At 45.6% G+C, this 20,914-nt stretch overlaps 1 protein-coding gene across 2 annotated transcripts in view; it reads right to left on the bottom strand.

Annotated features, from left to right (window-relative positions):
* DCTD (dCMP deaminase) overlaps nucleotides 1–20,914 on the bottom strand; it is a 42,090-nt gene that overhangs the window by 20,101 nt on the left and 1,075 nt on the right. For both annotated transcript variants that reach the window (XM_011959573.1, XM_011959574.1), the window contains exons 2-3: nucleotides 19,521–19,635; nucleotides 18,981–19,116 (exon numbers count right to left, since the gene is read on the bottom strand). In XM_011959573.1, the coding sequence (XP_011814963.1) occupies nucleotides 18,981–19,116; nucleotides 19,521–19,628 (244 nt within the window). In that variant the 5' untranslated portion in view covers nucleotides 19,629–19,635. The remainder of the gene's footprint in view (nucleotides 1–18,980; nucleotides 19,117–19,520; nucleotides 19,636–20,914) is intronic.

The raw sequence follows: 20,914 nt of genomic DNA, 5'->3' as shown, positions 1-20,914 counted from the left end.
CGCGTGCAGCTGCAGCCACCTCTGTGTGCCTGGGTCCCCCAGCAGCAACGCAATGTTGCAGGCGTAAGGCTGACCAAAAGCTCTCTCAGGCAATGCTAGGAAGTATTCATTTTTGTCTACAAACTCCATGTTTTAGGAGGTCTCAGTCCTGCCTAAAACTGAGCAGTCTCTCCTGGTACTGCAGGAAAATCGAAAGAGGCAGATAAGCTGTGCTTCATTGACCACAGCCCATCAGAGAATAATCCTCCCTGGCCAGAGTGACCAGAGCCATGCCCCGAGACTCGCAGGTCTCATAAACCCTGACAGCATGGAGGACAAGGAAAGACAAGAGAAGGGTGCGAGGGCCCATGCTTGGGAAGGTGCAAGGCGTGGCCACATGCGCGCTGGCCTTGGAGGGGCTCCCGTGACCCCTTCTCCCCTTGTGACCAGGATACTCCAGAACTGGGTTTCATGCTGCTTGGTGTTAAAAACGATTACATGTAATTGTTTCTTTGATTTCCCCCTTGAGGGCAGAGCCCAGCCTAGGTTCTTTGTAACTCCCCCAGAGTCTAATGTGACGCCATGAACATAATGGGTGTTAAATATTTATCGAATGAATAAAGGAGGAAACGCAGATTCCAATTATTGATGGTGACGTTGGGAAGTACTCAAAGTCCTCTTAAATTCAAATATCAGAAATATGTTCTCCTACCTAATAAATAATTTTGATGGCGCTGGTATTAACATTCAGAACTACAGAGCCTCTGCATCTGTTATGAAACACTATGAGAACATCCTCTAAGAACTGTCAGACCAACTGCAACGAGCTTCCTCTACTTCATCTCAGGCAGGTTGGGGCAAAATTTAACAGTATAGGTCTGGATTCATTAGTGAAAATTACCATATGAAACAGATTCTCTTCGGCAGCATCTGACATCCCTGTGTATAGAGGGCGATTTACAGAAATAATGCACAAGATTATGAACAGACTTCCTTTCTTTTAACCAAAAAAAATCACAAGATGAAGAATGTAAAGCTTCTTGTTAAAAATACGTATACAACATATATCTGAATATTAAATTAAAAAAATATAAAAAACATATATATTATATCTGAATATTAATACCAGCACCATCAAAAATTATTTATTAGATGGGAGAGCATATTTCTGATATTTGAATTTAAGAGGACTTTTAATGTCACCATCAATAACTGGAATCTGCATTTCCTCCTTTATTAATTCGATAAATATTTAACACCCATATATATATGTTTATATATATATAAAGCTACTGGGCAATATGAACAATAGTGTGTCGGGCACACATGAGCCTCTAAAAGGAACAATCCAAAATCCCACATACATAAGACTGGACACTGACAAACAGGAAACTCAAGCATTCAGTGGAGGGTGTAAGATCAACCCCACCCTGGTCTCTCTTGCTGGTTCTTGCCCCCTTCCCCAGACCCCCTCAGCCCTGTCTGATATCACAGGCTTGCTCCGTCTGCACCTGCAGCAGTCCAGAGGAGCACCTGAGGCCGCAACCCAGCCCCGCCAACTTCGCAGCTCCCAGCTGCTGCCTGCTGTGGTCCTGCAATCCAGCTTCACTTTGTGGCTGACACTCGTCTCTCAGCTCCAGGATCTCCAGAGCCCTGAAACTCTGACCCTTGTTGTCCCCTAGGCTGCCCTGCACTTCCTTTTGGGCCTGTTCCACCTGAGGAGACTGGACTCAGCCAGGCCTCGGCCCCCAGACTGTCCTCAGAGAGGAAACTGGGGAAACGAACTTGATGACTTCCTCCAGTTTGTTTAAAGCAGGTGGGTCAGAGTCAAGTTTGGGAACTCATTTACTGGTGTCGACTGGCCATCAACACTGATCAAATAACAGGCACCTGCCAAATCCACTTCAGGCCACAAAGAGCACTGGATGCCTGCCTGGCCTGTGACGAGCTCGCGCCTGCCCTGGCTGGCCAGACCACCACAGGCCAAGCATCCTCCCCTCTGCACTCTCCACCTCTGCCAGCGAGTGTGGACAAAGAGCCCTGCAGCAAGGGGCAGCACGAGGGATCAAGGTCCAATTTGCTGCTTGGAAGGTGGATGACCTTCGACAGGGTGGCTGAGCACTCTTGTAATTTGCGGGAGTGACGGTGGATCTGGGAAAGTGCATTTCCAGCTAACTAAATAAAAGCAATTTAAAAAATACCAAGTACAACCAATGTTTGTGCTTTTCTCCTAAGGTTTCCAGTTTCATTCCTCAATCCTCCAGAACAGGTGACTTTCTCTAAAACCAGCTTTCACTATCAAAACACGGCCTCCTCTCCCCAGGCAAACACAAGGCCGTGCTCCCAGCCCCTCCCTCCCTCCATCTCTGACGGCTCCCCCTTCTCTTTGCTCGTTTTTCTTCTCCTGAAAGCATGCAAACTTAGTCCTTAGTCTAGAGGTCATCTTGTCAGCCTTTCAGGACTCTTCTTTTCCTCCTTTCAAGATGAAATCATCCTATCTACAACTGTTACTACAATTTATTTTTAAAATAATCGTCTTCTGGCCAGGTGCGGTGGCTCACGCCTGTAATCCCAGCACTTTGGGAGGCCGAGGCGGGTGGATCATGAGGTCAGGAGTTCAAGACCAGCCTGGCCAAGATGGTGAAACCCCATCTCTACTAAAAATACAAAAAAAATTAGCTGGGTGTGGTGGCGTGCGCCTGTAATCCCAGCTACTCCAGAGGCTGAGGCAGAGAACTGCTTAAACCTGGAGGGGCAGAGGTTGCAGTGAGCCCAGATCGCGCCACTGCACTCCAGCCTGGGTGACAGAGTGAGACTCTGTCTCAAATAATAATAATAATAATAATAATTGTCTTCTGACTCTGTAAAGCATACATAATCTCCGGTTTTCTCTAAAACAATGTTTTTCAAACTGCAGGTCATGAAATCAGTTCAGTGAGTGACATCAGCTTTTTCTTCTGTTTTAATGAAACAGATAAGAAGGGAAGGATAGAGATCAGAATGGATCCCACACACAAGGTTAAATACTATTCCTAAAAATTATGTTTCAGGTGTCAACTGTGTTTGCTGGGTCACCACGTATCTGCCAATTTCCGTGGTGTAGACATTTTTCCACACAGCCAATCTCCCACTCCCAGCATGACGTGGACTCGGGAAGCAATGTGCCCAGCTGACCTGGGAAGCAGTTCGCCCAGTTGACCTGGGAAGCAATGCACACAGTTGACCTGGGAAGCAGTGCGCCCAGCTGACCTGGGAAGCAATGTGCGCAGCTGGGTCTGATGACCTCATGGGAGCCAGCTCCACAGGCCACTGGAGGGTCTCGTCATGAAAACCCAAGGTCTCTTCTGGGCTGGAACGTTTGGATTCATCTGCTCTCTCTGGACTCCTCTCTACTCTAAAACCTCTCAGGACTACCACACACTTGTGTTCAACTTTACTTTTCTGTAGGTCCTTTTATTTTTCCTGCCTTTGTGGGCACTTCCCAAGGTAAAATACTGGTTTTTGATTTTTCTCCCATAGTCACTGACTTTTTATTTTTGAATTTTGAGTTTTGCTCTTCTTGCCCAGGTTGGAGTGCAATGACGCGATCTCAGCTCACTGCAACCTCCGCCTACCAGTTTCAAGCGATGATTCTCCTGCCTCAGCCTCCTAAGTAATTGGGATTACAGGCACCTGCCACCATGCCCAGCTAATTCTTGTAGAGACGGGGTTTTGCTATGTTGGCCAGGCTGGTCTGGAACTCCTGACCTCAGGCGATCCACCCGCCTCGGCCTCCAAAAGTGCTGGGATTACAGGTGTGAGCCATCACGCCCGGCCAGTCACTGACTAAGAATCCATCTGTTCATAGAGTCTCAGACACCAGATCCACCTGTAAAACCCTGAAATCTGAAGTCTAGCCATAATTGTCCATCTTCTCCCCAGGCCTTTTCTTTTGGGTGGTCTGGGGCTTCCATGTACCTTTCCTCTATGGGTTAATTACCTCTTATCCAAAATGCTTAGGAGCAGAATTGTTTCAGAATTGTTCACCCTCTATTAAAATATTTGCATCACACTTATCAGGTAAGCACCCCTAATCCAAACATTTAAAATCTAGAGTGTTCCACGAGCATTTCCTTCGGGTATCATGCTAGTGTGCAAAAGATTTCAGATTTTGGGCCAGGTGCAGTAGCTCATGCCTGTAATCCCAGCACTTTGGGAGGCCAAGTCGGGGAGATCGTTTGAGCTCAAGAGTTCAAGAACAGCTTAGGCAACATAGTGACAGCTCATCTCTACTAAAAATAAAAAAACTTAGCCAGGTATGGTGGCATGCACCTGTCGTCCCAGCTACTTGGGAGGCTGAGGCAGGAGGACCACTTGAACCCAGGAGGTCAAGGCTGCAGTGAGCTGTGTTTGTGCCACTGCACTCCAGCCCGGGCAACAGAGCAAGACCCTGTCTCAGAAAAAAAAAAAGTTTCAGATTTTGGATTTTTGGATTTGGCATGCTCAACCTGTACAATAAACATATCACAGATATTTGACAGCAATAAACGAAGGAATAAATTCACCTTTCCCTAGAGTGAACAATTTTGTTGTGTTGCCTGGATGAACTGCAGCAAGAGCTACAAATATATCCGAGAGCAAAAACTAACCAAGAAGTAATTGTGAGTTTTTATATTAGTAGTAGGAATAAGAACCAAGTATTTCAAAGATACAGTATCTAGGAAGTATTCATAAGTTAGTCTAAACTGTAAAAAAAAAAAAAAAAAGAAAAAAGAAAAAAAGATAAAATGTTCAACCTAGAATTACACATTTACACCTAAGCAATAAGTAAATTAAATCTGCAAACACTACATATATATTTGATAAGCACAAAGAGTGACATACAACTCTCCAGTTATTCCCAACCTTGTTTAAAAGGAAAAGAATCAAATGTTGAAAATATCAGATTAATGCTTAGAAGGTCTTTGATTGCCAGAAGAGACTCTCTGTTTCAGGTAATTATAAGAGAATTCATATGCTTTAGTTTTTTGTTTTTTTTTTTTCTTTTCTATTACTAACTGTCAGAATTCAGAACTGCATTAACCTTGGACCATGGAGAAGAGACTGTATAATTAGAAAACTGTATTTTTCAAATTCTCTCTTACTAGGGCTTGATTAATCCTTACTGTCTCATGTAGGCGGTTCTCTGGAAGTTTGACAAATTAACAGGATATATTCCATCCTTGGTTAGATTTAAGAGTTCAGCGTTTTATAGATTTGACTTTCACCTCATCTGATACAAGACTAATACAATATCTATTTTAGACAGTAGTATTATAAGGTTACTTAGATAGGTTTGTTTAAAAACCCTAAATAATGCTAAACAAATTCTAATTGCTGCCCAAATAATTTAGCAGTGATAGTGTTATTCTACCCTCAACTGATCTTCATCTGCTATGGAGACGTGACAGGAACTACCCGGGCCGGAGAAAATTTGGAGTCAGGAAAATGAAGATTCTGATCTCGTTCAGAACTCATTTTTAGTGACACAGGATTTTCCTTAAAGAAAACGATGTCCTTAGACCTGAGGGGTGTTCTGCCAAGGCTGACCTGAACAGGTGGCAGCCTGGTGCGGCGGCTCCTGCTAGGGTCAGGGTCAGAAGGCCAGGCACGGAGCGCCTGCTGCCACTGAGAACAGGCCTGCAACGCCTTTTGCCACCACCCCAAGCTGAGCCGTTCAGAGCACGGACAGTTCTGCTCACTGACAAGACAAGGGTCAGGACTCGAGCCAAGAAGCGTCTGCTCACGGCCTTCTGGAATGAAAAGGTGGGAAGCATCACCCTCTATTATTTCTACTGGGTTCCCACCCTGCAATTAACAAGTGACATGAAATGGCATACCCAAGTTCAAGGTTGACCTGTGCATTAAAAAAAAATAACTCAGTAGTAACTTAGAGGATCTTCTACTTCCATTCTGATGACAAAGCTTTTTGTCATTACTTCCTGAAGTTAGGGCCTAAGTGTTTTTACTTCTGGGGACCTACAGTTATCAGAGTTGCTAAACCTGGACACGTTGTCTCTGGGAGCACAGGCACCCCTGCCCCGGCCCCCGCTACCCACAGATGCCTGACGGAAACTTCCGCGGAGGGATGGGGTACACACTGGCTCCTCTAACTGATCCATCTGTGGAACTGCTTCACAGCCTCTGGTATTAAAATGGAATTTCAACTACTTGTTTCTTAATTATTGAAAGATATCCTGACAGGGCCTCATATGTCACTGCCAGCCTCCGGAGTACCTATCCTTCATGTCAATAATTTAACAACAGAATAGCCGCCACAATTAAGCCCCCCACCCACCCCCACCAAATACACTCTCCCAAAAGCCTATCAAGTGTTCCCAGTTATGGCTTCCACAAAATCTAAAGCAAAGATTTCTAGAGTTTGGGCCCAAATAATGTCACCCCTCTATCTTATCTCTCCTGCATGAAGTTCCTATTAGTAAAGTAGCAATCTGGCTCATTATCAGGGTTTTCAAATGACCTGAAATAAAGGTGGAACTGGGGAAGGGAGCACCATATAGAAATCAGCAGATATCACTTCTCTAAGATAGTTACACAAGGGAAGCCTCTCTGTTCCTCACCCCTCTCCTGGCTCAGGCCCTGTCTTCCTCCTTCCAGCCTGCTGGACTGCTCCAAAGCCTATGTGCCTCTAAGCCTGCTCAGACAGAGCCCTGTCCCCCACCTAGGGAAGCAGCCCTTAGTAACAGGGCTGGAGCAAGAAGAGAAAACAGTTTAAAACTCTCGCAGTTTCCCAGGTATGTTCTGGTAAGTTCTGTCTGCACACTGACCCCTGCCGGGTGGAGAGCTACCAGGGCTGGGTGTAGGCTGCAGGATGGAGGTGGGTCTGGTCCCTGCAGAGCTCACACCAGCTGGGCTGCAGATGCCCCAGCATGGAAATCAGCAGCGGCCCAAGAGCAAGCTAAAGCAACACAGCAGGACTGCTGAAGGAGTGCTGAGAAAATCCGGGAAACGGGGGTGCCAGGCACTGTTCACAGGTGCAAGGGGAACTGAATCTTCAAGTATCATGTTTCTGTAGAAAAATGTGTCAGGATTACAAATGTCTTTTCAGAACAAAGGGATTTAAATCCTAGGATGTGCCTACACAAAGATCATACCTTGTTCAAGTTCCAGCCTCTCTCAGCTACAAACAGGAATAACAATAGCCACCCCTTCCCATCTCACAGGGTCACACGAACAGCAAGTGAAGGACACCGCAGGAAAATGCTGTATGAACGCCAAAGAACTCTGCACACTGGGCCTTTGTCACCAGTACTCGGAACCGGACCTGTTTCCAGAGAAAGAGACTGGCTGGCAGGAACGGGATCTTCCTGACCAGAGACAACAAGTGACAGCGCTTCTGCCTCCCCGATCCCGCTGCACCCCACAGCCTACCTGTCCTTGGAATCGAGACACTCCTGCCCCCAGCCCAGCCCCAGCCCAGTGTGGCCTTTCTACTCAGAAGATAAAGTAACTGAGACCTCCCGCCACGGAGGGACGCATGATTCCACCTGAGAGGCATGACAGTGTAAGTCTGTGTGTGAAAATAAAGAGGAGAAGCAGGGGTGATGTGAAGAAACCTGCCGCATGCTGGAAAATGTGTGGGCTCTGTTCTGTTTCCACCTGTGTCCAGAGAGGAGGTCTCTGCTGGAAGAAAATGACAGTGAAAAGGAATTCTACCAAGGTCGGGGGAGAAAGTGGTGGGTCACTCGCTTAAAAGGCAGCCCCATGCTGCAGGCTCTGAGGGAGGCCTCCACACCCACGGCATCCACCTCCCTGCCCACGGCCCAGGGTCCTGAAGGCGGAGGCGAGAACTTCCGTCTCCGCTCCTGCGACAATGCACTCGGGGGTCTTGGAGACCCCTGGTTCTGCCTGTCTCCTCTGCTTCCTCCCCACCATGTCCTCACGCACTGCCCGCAACCTAGCAGTCAAGCATCTTCTTCAGCCTCAGCCTCGGACCCGAGGAATAGAAAGAAAAATCCCTCCCCAGGAACGCTTACGAAGACTAACATCTGTCAAGAGCACAGCACGGACGAGCTACGTGCTACATGTGAGTGCTTCCCACGCTCTCCCACCTGTGCCCACCTGAGACCAGGCTGCCCTGGCCTGCCCAACCCAGCCTGCCTGCGAGAATACCCACTTCTCTTTCCCTCTCTCCCACTCTGCTCCCCATCCCTGCCCGCCTCCTCGCTGCCTCTTGCTAAAGCTGCAGGTGACAACCCACGGCGCCCAGGGGAGCCACTTAGCCCCAATGGTAGTGCTCGGGGCTAAAGAGCTTTCTGACTGCGGTACGGCCATTACTGGTAATAAACCCCCAGAACTCTAATTACGCTGCCTCCCTATGTGCTAAGGGCACACAGTCAGGTCAGGAGGAGGAGGATGTGGAAATAGCTGTTCTGCATCCACGCTAGGCCACGTCAACTCCCTTCCCACTGTTCATGTGAAAAGCACACGTGATGCCTAAAATGCGTGACGATAGCACCAAGAGAAACAGAGCACTAATCAGCGTTGATAGTACTGTGATGCAAATACGCATTATGGAGCTTAGAAGCCTCCTTTGTGTGTTAATAGTGTTTAGAGGGAAACTGGGCCTGAGCACTGGGCACTGGAAGAGGAGTCGGGATGTGTTCTAATTAGTTCCAGCTCTCCCTGGCCTGCCTCAGGCAGCGCACTGACCCTGTGTCGGCAGGTAGAAAATGGGGAACAACAGCCAACTCGGGATTCTCAAATAAGATGTGAGCTCCTAACACTGCCCTGTATTCCTAAGACATTCCTCTCCCACCCCACACAATCACCTCTTCTCTCCTCCCAGCGTCCAAGCTCCAACTCCCAGCTCTCTCAACCGGTGGTCTCGCTTCCTTCCTCCCTCACCAGAATGCTGCAACTGATCACACCCTGCCTTTCCCTCCAGGACCCTGTGTCTGCTGTCCTCCCACCGCCCCCCTCAGTCCTTCCTCTTATTACCAACCAGGGTGTCTGAGAGACCGATCCTCACAGCCTTGAACACCTTGCCTCTGTTCCAGATATCTCTATCTCACTCTCTGTCTTGGACTATTCCCATCAGCAAACAAACGTCTGCTGCAGAAAAGCAAAATCCAAAGCCAAAACCAGATTTTCCCATTCTACAAACAATGCAATCCTTTTCCGCGGCCTCATCTCCATTCCAGCTGCCACCCCACTGCTCTGCTCTCTTCTCGGCCACACATCCCAAAGCCCAGTCTAAATAAAGGTGTCCCCATCATCTCACCCTCTGTTCTCCTTCAAGTGGCTCCAACATGGCTTCCAACCCTATTGCTCCTCTGAAACGGTACTTGGCTGAAACTGTACTTGGCAGTATCACCTCTGACCTCCACATTGCTGAACCCCATGGGCAGGTTTTAATCTTAGGCCACTTGGCAGCCTCTGACACAGCTGACAGGCCCTCCTTCTTTTTTTTTTTTTTGACAAAGTCTCACTCTGTTGCCAGGCTGGAGTGCAATGGTGCGATCTCAGCTCACGGCAACCTCCGCCTCCTGGGTTCAAGCAATTCTCCTGCCTCAGCCTCCTGACTAGCTGGGACTATAGGCGCGCGCCACCACACCCAGCTAATTTTTGTATTTTAGTAGAGACGGGGTTCACCATGTTGGCCGGGATGGTCTCGATCTCTTGACCTCATGATCCGCCTGCCTCAGCCTCCCAAAGTGAGGCCTTCCTTCTTAAAACACTGCTCTGTGTGCTCCTTCTCATGGGCCCTTCTTTCTCCAACCACCTTAAGTGCTGGAGCCCTCAGGGCTCAGCCACAGCTACTCCTCCTTCCTCTGCACATGCTCCCTTGATCAGCCACCCAGGTCGCTGACACTGACATACCTGACACTGACACAGATATACCTGATATAGCCAGTCTGGACTAATCCCCACCTCATACACCCACCTGACCACCTGACCCTTTGCAGGGAGCTCTCATGGGCACCTCAGCCTTCAGGTGTCTAAATCTTCCTTGATCATTCCAAAATCTTGCTTCTCCTCCTCAGTATGCCTGTCTAGCTGCAGCAGCCAGAACTGTTTGGGGGGAGTCAGTCTACCTCTCCCACCCTTTATCATGCCATCTTCCTGATGCTGCCCCTAAAATATACCCTATCTCCAGTCAAGCCTCTCCCGCCCCAGCACCCACCCCCTCCAAGGCCTTCGCATCGTCCACTGCGTCACCTCCCGGCTGGCGAGTCCCTGTTTCCACTCTTGCCCCAGAACAATCCAGTTCATACACAAAACCTGTCCTAGTTTCTTTGCGCTGCTCTAACAAATATCATAAATTTGTAGTTTCTAAACATCAGAAATGTTTTTCTCACAGCTCTGGAGGCTGGGAAGTCCAAGATCAAGGGCTGGCAGGTTCAGTGTCTGGTCCCTGTCTCATTAAAAAAGAAAAAAAGTGACTACCTCAGAAAGGAATATTCAATCATATCTGTTTTTTTCATTAATGTCTACCTCCTCCACAATTAGTCTGCAAACTCTTCAAAAACAGAGTCCCTCCCGTGGCATTCTGTTGACCTCTGCAGAGTGCCTGGCATGTAAAACACATAATAAATGCCCTAGAAGTGTCTGCTCAGTGAACGAATGACTACATGTGACGGTGTCGGAAAAACTCCAATGCTTTATAAAACAGAGTTACAATTTTAAAAAGAAAGGAAGATGACTCCAGAGAACAACCCCACCACTGGCAGACAACTGGAACTGGTAAGAGAATAGGTGACTTGTTAGTACTTATTTTAATTCCTCAAAAGTGGTAACTCACATGTAGAAGGAAAAACGACAGAAGAATTCTGCTTCCCTTTATTCACCTAAACTCAAAATTAATGGCATTTTGAACAAAGTCTTTTAATTGCAGAATTAAAAAATTCATGCTCAGTTATCATATTCAATATTTTAAATTTACTATGGCATCTATCATTTGAAAGAAGCACAGAGAAAATTTACACCTCCACTAATTGGTTGGCACCAACCCTTCAGACAGTGTCAGCAGAGGGGAGCGTCCATTCCCTTGCATTGCAACTGTCTTGCTTTCACCAGTATCCTGCATTTATCACAGGGATTTCCCAATGCCACTCAAGTATCTCGTTTGAATAAATATTGTCATGCTGACTCGTTCTCTAAAGATTTTCTAAAGTCCTTTCTTTCTATTTGGTCTTAAACTCTTGTCTCCAAAGAGTTTTAAGTGTGTCCTATGTAATCATACACTTTTTTTCATTTAGACATGGGATCTTTTTCTTAATTTTTTTGAGACAGGGTCTCTCACTCTGTCGCCTGGGCTGGAGTTCAGTGGTGCAATCTTGGCTCACTGCTGCCTTGGCCTCCCGGGCTCAAGCGATCCTCTCACCTCAGCTCCCCTGGAGTAACTGGGGCTATAGCTGCATGCCACAACACCTGGCTAATTTTTGTATTTTCTGTAGAGATGGGGTTTCGCCCTGTTACCCAGGCTTGTCTTGAAGTCTTGAGCTCAAACGACCCACCTGCCTCAGCTTCCCAACGTGCTGGGATTACAGGTGTGCACTCCATACTTGGCTAGGATCTTTTTCTTTATTGCTGTTATCCAAACTCTTCTCATCCAATGTCTTTCAATCTGCATGTCTGTGGAGTAACCTACAGTCTGACTGTCCCCTCCTATTCATGCATCCTATCTCCATATGGTTTATATTCATCTTAGAACTGCACCAGACTTTAATCGTTAGAGGGGGGAGGGAAAGGAGCCTGTTTCTATTAATTTATCCGTAAGTACACATGCACATTCTCCCTGTGGCATTGCCTCCAACAGCTTTTTACAGCTCTGCTTTGACCGAGAACGCTTTCAAAACTCTGTAAGCTGAGAAAAACATACTAATCTAATGCCATCAAAACTATCATACTTATATTTTTCCTTGGAGTAAGAGAACTGGAAGGGTCTTCAGTGATAATTTACTTCATAGAAATATTGAGAAATAAATGTCAGGTGACGCCTCTAACAACCCCACAGTCACGGGGCACAAACATAGCAAACTCGGAACACTCTGGCTCCTTAGGGTGGCTCCAGGATTCTTTTGTGTGAATATGCCCATTGCTGTTTTAAGCACTATGGGGCTTTACTTAACTTATGTGTGTATTACAGACATGCACAGCCCTATCCAGATTTTAAAAAGTCTTCAGAAAGTAAAAGTAAAAAGCAATACAAACATTTGCAAAAATCTCTAAGAACTAGGTTTTATTGTGTATTTCTGGGAGCAAACAATATATTCGTATTCTACTTTAATACAGCTAATATTAACAAAGCTTCTGAAGGGAGATTCTGGATGAAAATAACTCAAAATACAATAAAGCTTTAGTCATTTAGGCCAATTTCAGAGAAGATCAGTCAAAATCAGCACAACTGATAGAGAACAGATCACCAGAATCAAGACTATGACAGTAATCATTCTCAGGGAACCACACTGAACAGCGATCCCTGTGTTTCTAAGCAAAGACTGCGCAAACTTAAAGAAATAAAGAAGTGGCCAGGTGCAGTGACTCAAGCCTGTAATCCCAGCACTTTGGGAGGCCGAGGCGGGTAGATCACCTGAGGTCAGGTTGGCCAACATGGTGAAACCCCGTCTCTACTAAAAACACAAAAATTAGCCATGTGTGGTGGCATGTACCTGTAATCACAGGTACTCAGAGGCTGAAGCAGAAGAATCGCTTGAAACCTGGAGGCGGAGGCTGCAGTGAGCCAAGATCGTGCCACTGCACTCCGGCCTGGGTGACAGGGCGAGACTCTGTCTCAAAAAAAAAAGCAGCAGCAATAAAGAAGGAATATCCATTTGCATTCAGATCATTCATGTGCTCAAATACTTAATACAGCTGTTTTCTAAATTAGTTTGCATGTGCCCGACATTTTATCAAGGCTACTAATTTTTCAACAAACCTTTTATCTTGAGCGATTATAGTACAAAGATAAACTTCAGCCTACTTCTGGGAACCCTGGAACCACTACCTTACATTAAGTTTTATTTCAAACTTCTATGAGGTGAACGGACTCAAAAATCACTTTTTATAGAAAGGAGACACAGATGTGCATTTTCATGGGTAGGTCCAATCCCCAAACACTTCAGCTTTTCCTAACATGTGCTCTTCAGAAGGAGGAGTTATTTTGTTACTATATGTCTTTTGTAGGTATTCACAATGAAATAGTAAACTCTAGCACTTTAAAAATAATCAATTCTGTAACTATAAAAATACATAAATATCAAAATAAATTATATTAAAATATCATTATTCCTTTCTGAAAACTGTTTATAAACAATTATGTCTTAAAGTAAAACACGCTTACATGGAGCTGGTTGATTTTAGGGGTGGGAGAAGTCTCATATACACACCGGCGCGCTCCTCTGTTCATCCAAACCCCACACGGTCACACCTGAGTCTGCCCTTGATTCCTAAAAATAATCTACTTAATTTCTTTCCTATGCAATTGTTCAAAGGTTTTCCATCGATTATAACAGTTGTTTTGTATAAAAGTCCCTAATTAGACCTGCTGTTGGGCCACAACTACTAGATGGCCAGGCAGGGGAGGAGCGGCAGGAAGCTATAAGTGAAATTAAATTCTGCAGGAAAAGAAATGGCGAGTTATCAAATTCATGGGCTGACTGACAAAACCAGAGGGGCATTCAATTTCAGGACTGAAAGAGCAAATTTGATCTTAATTACTAAGAAGCTCTTACAAGTTGTGAGGAAGTCACAGCTTAAGAAGGATCAGCCTCCTAACTTCTTGATAAATTAGTTTCTCAACACTAACCTTTTGGATGCCAAAGAAATATATCACATGCATGGCAGTCAGGAAAATGTCAGTGTTCAAGGGGGTAAAGTAAATGGCTAAGTAATCACAAAAGTGACATCTATGCATGCTTAACAATATGCTAAGTCTGAAAAATAAAGATGAAATTTAAATAGAGAATTTAAAGAAGCACTGCCCCACACTGGCAAAGGTGTTTAAGATGCTCTGCTGAACTCTTCCGCCTTAATTAATTCCAGGTTTTTCAGCATTTGCCTTCCCAGCATTACATCCTTTTTAGGGTATCCCTGTAGACGTAGGGACTGACTCGGGTGACAGCCACATCTCCATTTCTGCCCTACGCGCTCAGACTGAGGCCACCCCCCACTCCTGGGGACGTGGAGACCCTATGGTTCCCTCCCTGGTGCAGTGAGATGCAGCAGGCCAAGCAATCCTGGCTCCCTGGTCCATTGGGCGGGGTAGGAGGCCAAGCACAGAGGCACTCACCAAAACCCAGACTCCTTCACCAGCAGAAATCAGCAAGGCCGCAAGCGCTGGGCAGCTGGATACGTGTGGCAAGCATTACTAAAAATTCCCTTAAGTTTAACAACGGGAACAAGTGAATTCTCCAGCTCTCTAATTTGTAAACTATGTCATCAAAATTGGTTATGAAAACCCAAGGAAAGAGTGATATCCGAATCACCAAGAGTATTTTACCTCCATTTGATAAAATTGGTATTTTGATTAAATGTGCTTCACTGTAATGAATTCCACAAAGAAAAAGGAACGAAAAATGTCAAATGAATACTTCATCACGGGTTTAGCAACACCCATCCCCTCAAGAAAATAAAAATCATCCCAAGTTTTTTAATCTGGTAAATTAGATAAATCTGCTGCTTCCTGGTGTTTTAATTGTCATTCATCTGAAAAGATTCTTAGTATAATAACATTGCCTTCTTCCTGCCACTTAATGTTACTGACATCATATTATCTTTTGGATTTTTCAGGAGAAGGATGGAATAAAAAGCTTCTTTAGCAGAAGGAATTTTCATTTTCCACATTAATACTACATTATAATAAAATAGTTTTATGAAGTTTTGATCCCAAGGCTGGAAGAACAAAAACACCCTTTAAAAATACCTCTCTAGAGACACAGCCCAGGAAAAGCTCCATCTTCCTATTACAAGTACTGTGTGCTTCCCTCCTCCCCACAAGGCGTCAATCAGGACTAACGACTTCCGACTTATGCAATTAATAAAGCAGTATTGAGTTGTACGTTATTTGGTAAACTCAAATTTACACAATTCTCAATTCCCTGTCACAGTCCCTTGGGCTGCTATAATAAAGTCCCATAGACTGCGTGGCTGAGAAACAATGGACATTTATTTCTCACGGTTCTGGAGGCTGAAAGTCAGGACACCAGCATGGTTAGCTTCCGGCAAGGTCCTCTTTCAGGGCTGCAGACAGTCATCTTCTCCTCCTATCCTTGCACACGGAAAGAGAGTAATTGAGCTCTCTGGGGTCCTTTTTAGAAGGGCACTAATCCCATTCAGGAGAGCTCCACCCTCATGGCCTAATTACGTCTCCCAGACCCCACCTGCAAATATCAGCGTATTGGAATTAGGGTTTCAATATGTGAATTTATGGGGAGACACATTTAGTCCACTGCACTCCCTTTTGAAGAAATGTTCCAGTGAGCCATGCTGGTGAGCCACGCTGGTGAGCCATGCCGGCTTTCTGCATGATGCCAGGCACAGGCCACCCCTCCCCGAGCTCCTGATCTCTGAGGAGTTATTTTATGGGAGCCTCAGTCTGATCAACTGCAAAAAAAATGAGACGATGATTGGCATTTCAGTACAGCTGAATTCCTGTGCCCCACAGGAGACACACAGGGAGGTAGCAGGAAGAGCACTGACCTTGGAATTAGGAGATGTCACCCTGCATGTGTGACATTATAGAAGTTACTTAAAAAAAGGAGGAGGCTTAGATCCTGTGGGCACAGAACTCTGAGACACTACTGAGGTATTACAAGGGGTCCAAGCATATCCACGCTGGATAAATCCCACGTCCAGGACATACATAATTCCCCAAACATACATAAATGCTATCCAATTAATGAAGTTCAGATTAACATAAAATGTTAATGATACAAAGTAGTATTTGTCATTGTGGAGTTTCTTACTCAAAATATACTAAGAATTTAGCATTGTGCAGGGGTCCTGGAAGTTTTTTGGCATTTAAAAGAGGGTCCTGTACATTCAAAAGAGTTAAAAATCATTGTCTAGAACTCAAGACAATCTCTAAAGCTCCTTTACAGGCAGTAACACATCACCCATGAAGTTACCCTTCCTGCTACAGCAGCTCAGCCGCCATTAATGCAGATGAGGAAAGAACGGGGTGAGCTATCCAACTCAAGGCAGGATCCCCTTGCTTTTTAAACTAATTTTGAAAATCTTAAAAGCAAAAAAAAAAAGGGGGGGGTTTGCATTTGAGTCAGTTATCAGCAAACATTTCTGTGACATCCCAGGCAAACCAAACATTTACTTCTCTGTGGCCTGAAAATCCTTGAGATGACAACAAGTATACAGTTTATACACAGTCATCGTCATTTAGACTTAAAGCCCATCTTTACTGTATTATGGCGGTAGTAATACTAAATGCCTTTAAAAACCATTTAATACCTTCTACAACTTTTATGGTACATCAAATTACAAGCTTATTCTCGTGAAAGAAAATTGTCGACATTCTAACATAGCTACATATAAATGAATAATTGATAAGTAAGGGCAAAGAGCTTTGAAAACCTAGAGGTATCATATGGATAATAAAAATAATGCAGACAGACAACCAGTGCACAGAAGCTCAGCAGCTATTCAATAAAAAACAATCAGTGAAGTTGGACAAAAACCTATGTAGGTTTTTAAAAAAATTCCCTCTAGAAAGGGGCTCTGAAAGGCACTCTCCTCAATTTGGACAAAAGGCAGTGTCTCGTAACCAACAAAATCAGCTACACGGGAAGTCAGGAGTGCTGGGAAGTCTGGGGTGTGGGGCAGGTGCTGCAAATGGACTGCACAGCCCTTGGCTTCTAGGTCACAGCTTACAGATCTGCTGGGGGCTCTCGGTGACTGAAGAAGGCACATGTCCCACTGGGAGGCCCGCTCAGTGCCCACCCAGGACCCCTCTGCACTGTCCAACCACGGGTATCTTTTGCACCAGCTTGAGTATGATAGACTGCCATCCCCCCAGAATTCCTCCATATCCAAGTCCAGCACAAGGGCCAATATTTCACTGTCTAGACTCGGTGAAATATTGACTGTGGCCATCACACATTTCAATGCAGATCTTTAACATATCGACCCTCCACTTTCACCATTTTTATATGGGACATTGAACCACACTGTGAAAAATTATCTTTGCATGGACTTAAAAACAACTAATCACTTCCCTTCTTTCTTACCATCAAAAGCTTATAGAATCAAAATCAGGATGACAAAAAGTTTCTCTGAGTCAGTGCATTTTTCTAATTAGTCATCCACTACCACCAGCTCTGAAGCTGGGCTGAGAAGACAGTCTTACCCTCCCCCAACTCCGATCCTCTCTTTCCACTCCTACGAGGGAGGGGTGAGGTTAAATCAAGGATCTGACGATTCAGTCCCCTTCATCCCTAAACTACTTTTCCCACCCTGGAAACCCAGATTGCTTTGCAGTCCTCAATTCCTCCTCTCCCTCCAGGTACCTCTTTCCTTTTCCTTTCAAACATGGAGGAGTTGTCCCTAGGCAATTTAGAAAGAAATTTATGGGGCTTATTTAACATGATCGAGGTTCAGGAACATTAGCAAAAATTTATAAATTAGACTAAATGTAGACTTGGAATTCTTCATGAGAAAAACCCAGAGGAAAACCTACCAGGACAGTCGACAAAGAAAGGTCGTACATCACGCCTTGGCCTGAAGGCACAATCTTTCCCATTTGGATGGCCTTACTCTACTTTCACTTCCAACAGTGCCAGTCTGTTCATTTTCAGGCATAAAATACAGGACCTAACCCTACAAAAAATCAGCAACCTGCATACGCAGCATGATTTGCCTCTTTTCCAGCATTAGTTGCATATTCTCCAAGGAATACAAGGAAGAGTAAAGCTGTGGCTGGACCCTCCCAGGCAATCTCTGAAGGAGTTTTCCCTGGGGCTCAGACAGGCAACAAACTCTAAGAAGCACCCTTCACTAATTTCAAGGTGAAAATCCAGACACAGTCAAGCCAAAAAAGGTTTACAGTTCCACACTTCTAGCTTTTTCTTTTTCTTTTCCTTTTTTCTTTTCTTTTTTTTTTTTTTTTTGAGATAGAGTCTTGCTCTGTCGTCCAGGCTGGAGTGCAGTGGCGCAATCTTGGCTCACTACAACCTCCACCTCAGCCTCCCGAGTAGCTGGGATTACAGGCACCTGCTACCATGCCCAGCTAATTTTGTATTTTTAGTAGATGTAGCTATGTTAGAATGTCAACATTAGTAGAGATGGGGTTTCACCATGTTGGCCAGGCTGGTCTCGAACTCCTGACCTCAGGTGATCTGCCCGTCTCAACCTCCCAAAGTGCTGGGATTACAAGGTGAGCCATCGTGCCCAGCCTCACTTCTGGCTTTTGGTCTGATCACAGCCTACTGTGAAATTGCAGCATCTCCTTTGACTGGAGGAAGCAACCGGATCCTCCATCTCCTGATGTCTAGTTCACGGTTTGATTCCCGCTTCCCAGCAACCAGCTTGAGCCAGATGTTCTCATCAGGCACATGGGCTGAATGAAGCCTGCTTCTCATCAGACCAAAGCCCGAGCCAGCCCCCGGTTAGCCGACCCTGCTTCCGAGTAGTAAAAAAAGAACCTGCAGAGACACCATGCACATCCCTCAGCTATCTCTGCAAGGGGCTGTGACCGTCTGCAGAGAAGCCAACTATCAATGCTCTGGTGTTGTGCAAGCCAGCAGGCTGCCAGTGAAGCCTGCCAGGCTCAGCACAGGCAGCAGAGCCCCGGATCTCAGGGCCAGCCTGTGTGACCACTACCATGCTTCTCTCCGTGGCTCTCTTTGGGACTTAAGAGACAAGGCCAGGAAACTGGGGTAGTTCAGTAGGATATTTTTCTTTCCAGCTGTTGATGACGAAAGGGAGATGATGCCTTCTGACCAACTTTCTTAATGAGGCACTCGCCAGGCTATGTCATTAAGTGGAATGGGACAGAAAACATGCCCTACCGTATGGGTATTTGGTGTCCAGCTTCTTCTCTGCTGTCCTCCTCCAAGGCAATAGGTCATCACTGCACCCATTTGGCATCCCATTGTACCCGATCCCGACGATCTTGTTTTCTGAATTCACAATGCAGGCGCCGACCTAGAAGGAAACATGCCCAGAGGCTTGGTGCCTGCAACTGGCTGGTCTGCTGCTGGGGAAGCAGGGAATAAAACCAGAGGGACTGCAGAACTCAAAACAGATGCACAGCTGCTACAGGTGCTGAGAGCTGTCGATCTCCTTGCCTGTTTTTTTTTGTGGCAGCTCCCATAAGCCAAGGAAAGTGCACCCCGGGTCCCAGAAGGGGCACGAGGGGCAGTTAACAACGGCATGTGACAATTTTCTGTCTCACAGGAAGAAGTAAGCTTGTAGAAACGCAGCACAAAAGGCAGACCGACCCTGCACTTTCAAGTTGGCAGGTGTCCACTGAATCTCCCCTTTCTGCTCATGTGCAGGAATCTGTTTGCCTGGGAGTATCTAAGCATTCTCCTGGGAAATTCATTTACCTGGGAATTTGGATCTTTGCTTCTCTGTGCTGATAAGAAGGCCACAGCCATGAAATACTCAGGCCATTCCAAATAGTCATCCCGTTTCTTGCAGGAAACTTCACTCATGTTGGGTCTAGAAGAAAAGCGTGACAAAGCAGAAGTTGAGAGGAAGCATTTTAGTAAGTCTGTTTTCCAGTTCAACCCAACCACACTGAACCTTTAGATGTCTAAACATGGGCATCTTTAGCTACATTTATTGATCACAAATCACAACACATGGGCCCTAAACAGTCTCTGGTCTTAAGTAAAAACTTAAGAAATTTCCTATTTCAGAAGTTTGAATTTGGCACCTATAGCTTCACATTCCCAAATATTTTACCTATTTACTGCTGTCTCATAGGATTTTTTATGCCAGCCTACAAATTGTTCTGTCCTTTACCTGTCTCCCTTACAAAGTGGAGTCAGCACAGGAAGAGGGTGGAAATAAGAAATATTTATTGATCATCTATAGATTCCAGACGTTGTTAAAGTTTATATACAACATGTCACTCGAGCCTTACTCCTAGCTAAGGTAGACAGTGCCATCCCACCTTACAGAGACTCAGAGAACTTAAGTAACTTATCCTAAACCACACAGGATTATTATCCATGCCAGATGGATTCAAAGAAAACATCTGAAGCCTTCCCAACTCTGATATTCACCAGATAATTTTTCCCTTCCCTTTCCCTTCGTTACTCCAGATGGGACAGAAGTTATCAACTCTGAGTAATGAATTGCATGAGAAGAAACTATGAAAAATGTCAAGTGCTACTCCTAGAGCAAGGTTTTTGGAACTTAGTTTACCAGGGGCAAGCACAGGCTGTCTACAACAGGGAGAGCCCACGAAGGGGGTCCTAGAACTTCAGGGGAGTGGTCGCTTTCAAAAGGAATGAAACAAGGGCAAGGAAGGAAGACAACACAAAAAGAGGGTGGGCAACACACAGAAATCTTGAGAAAGGCAAGGAATGTGGTCTAAAGGAAGGCGAGGATTTCCCAAAATTTCTGCTTCAGGCTCCACACTTTATTTAGGTCCATGCTACAGTGCAGGGCGGCAGTGCCTAAGACCAGATGCAGTGGAGGGTCGGTGCTGGGAACCATGGTCACTCACTGATTACGCTGCCCCAAATCTGAGAAGCCTGGCAATCCTCCTAACAGGAAAAGACAGGTGCTGGATCAGCCTGGTTTCCCACCTGGCTTAAGGCTCAGCATCCATCATCGCTGTGGGGTGCTAGAGAAGTACCTACTGCATAGGAGGGAGGGGGAGACGGGTGCTGGATCAGCCTGGTTTCCCACCTGGCTTAAGGCTCAGCATCCATCATCGCTGTGGGGTGCTAGAGAAGTACCTACTACATAGGAGGGAGGGGGAGACGGG

This window comes from Colobus angolensis, unplaced genomic scaffold, assembly GCF_000951035.1.
Source record: "Colobus angolensis palliatus isolate OR3802 unplaced genomic scaffold, Cang.pa_1.0 Scaffold5, whole genome shotgun sequence".
In the NCBI taxonomy this organism is placed as follows: Eukaryota; Metazoa; Chordata; class Mammalia; order Primates; family Cercopithecidae; genus Colobus; species Colobus angolensis.
This window is presented reverse-complemented; position numbering and strand designations above follow the sequence as displayed.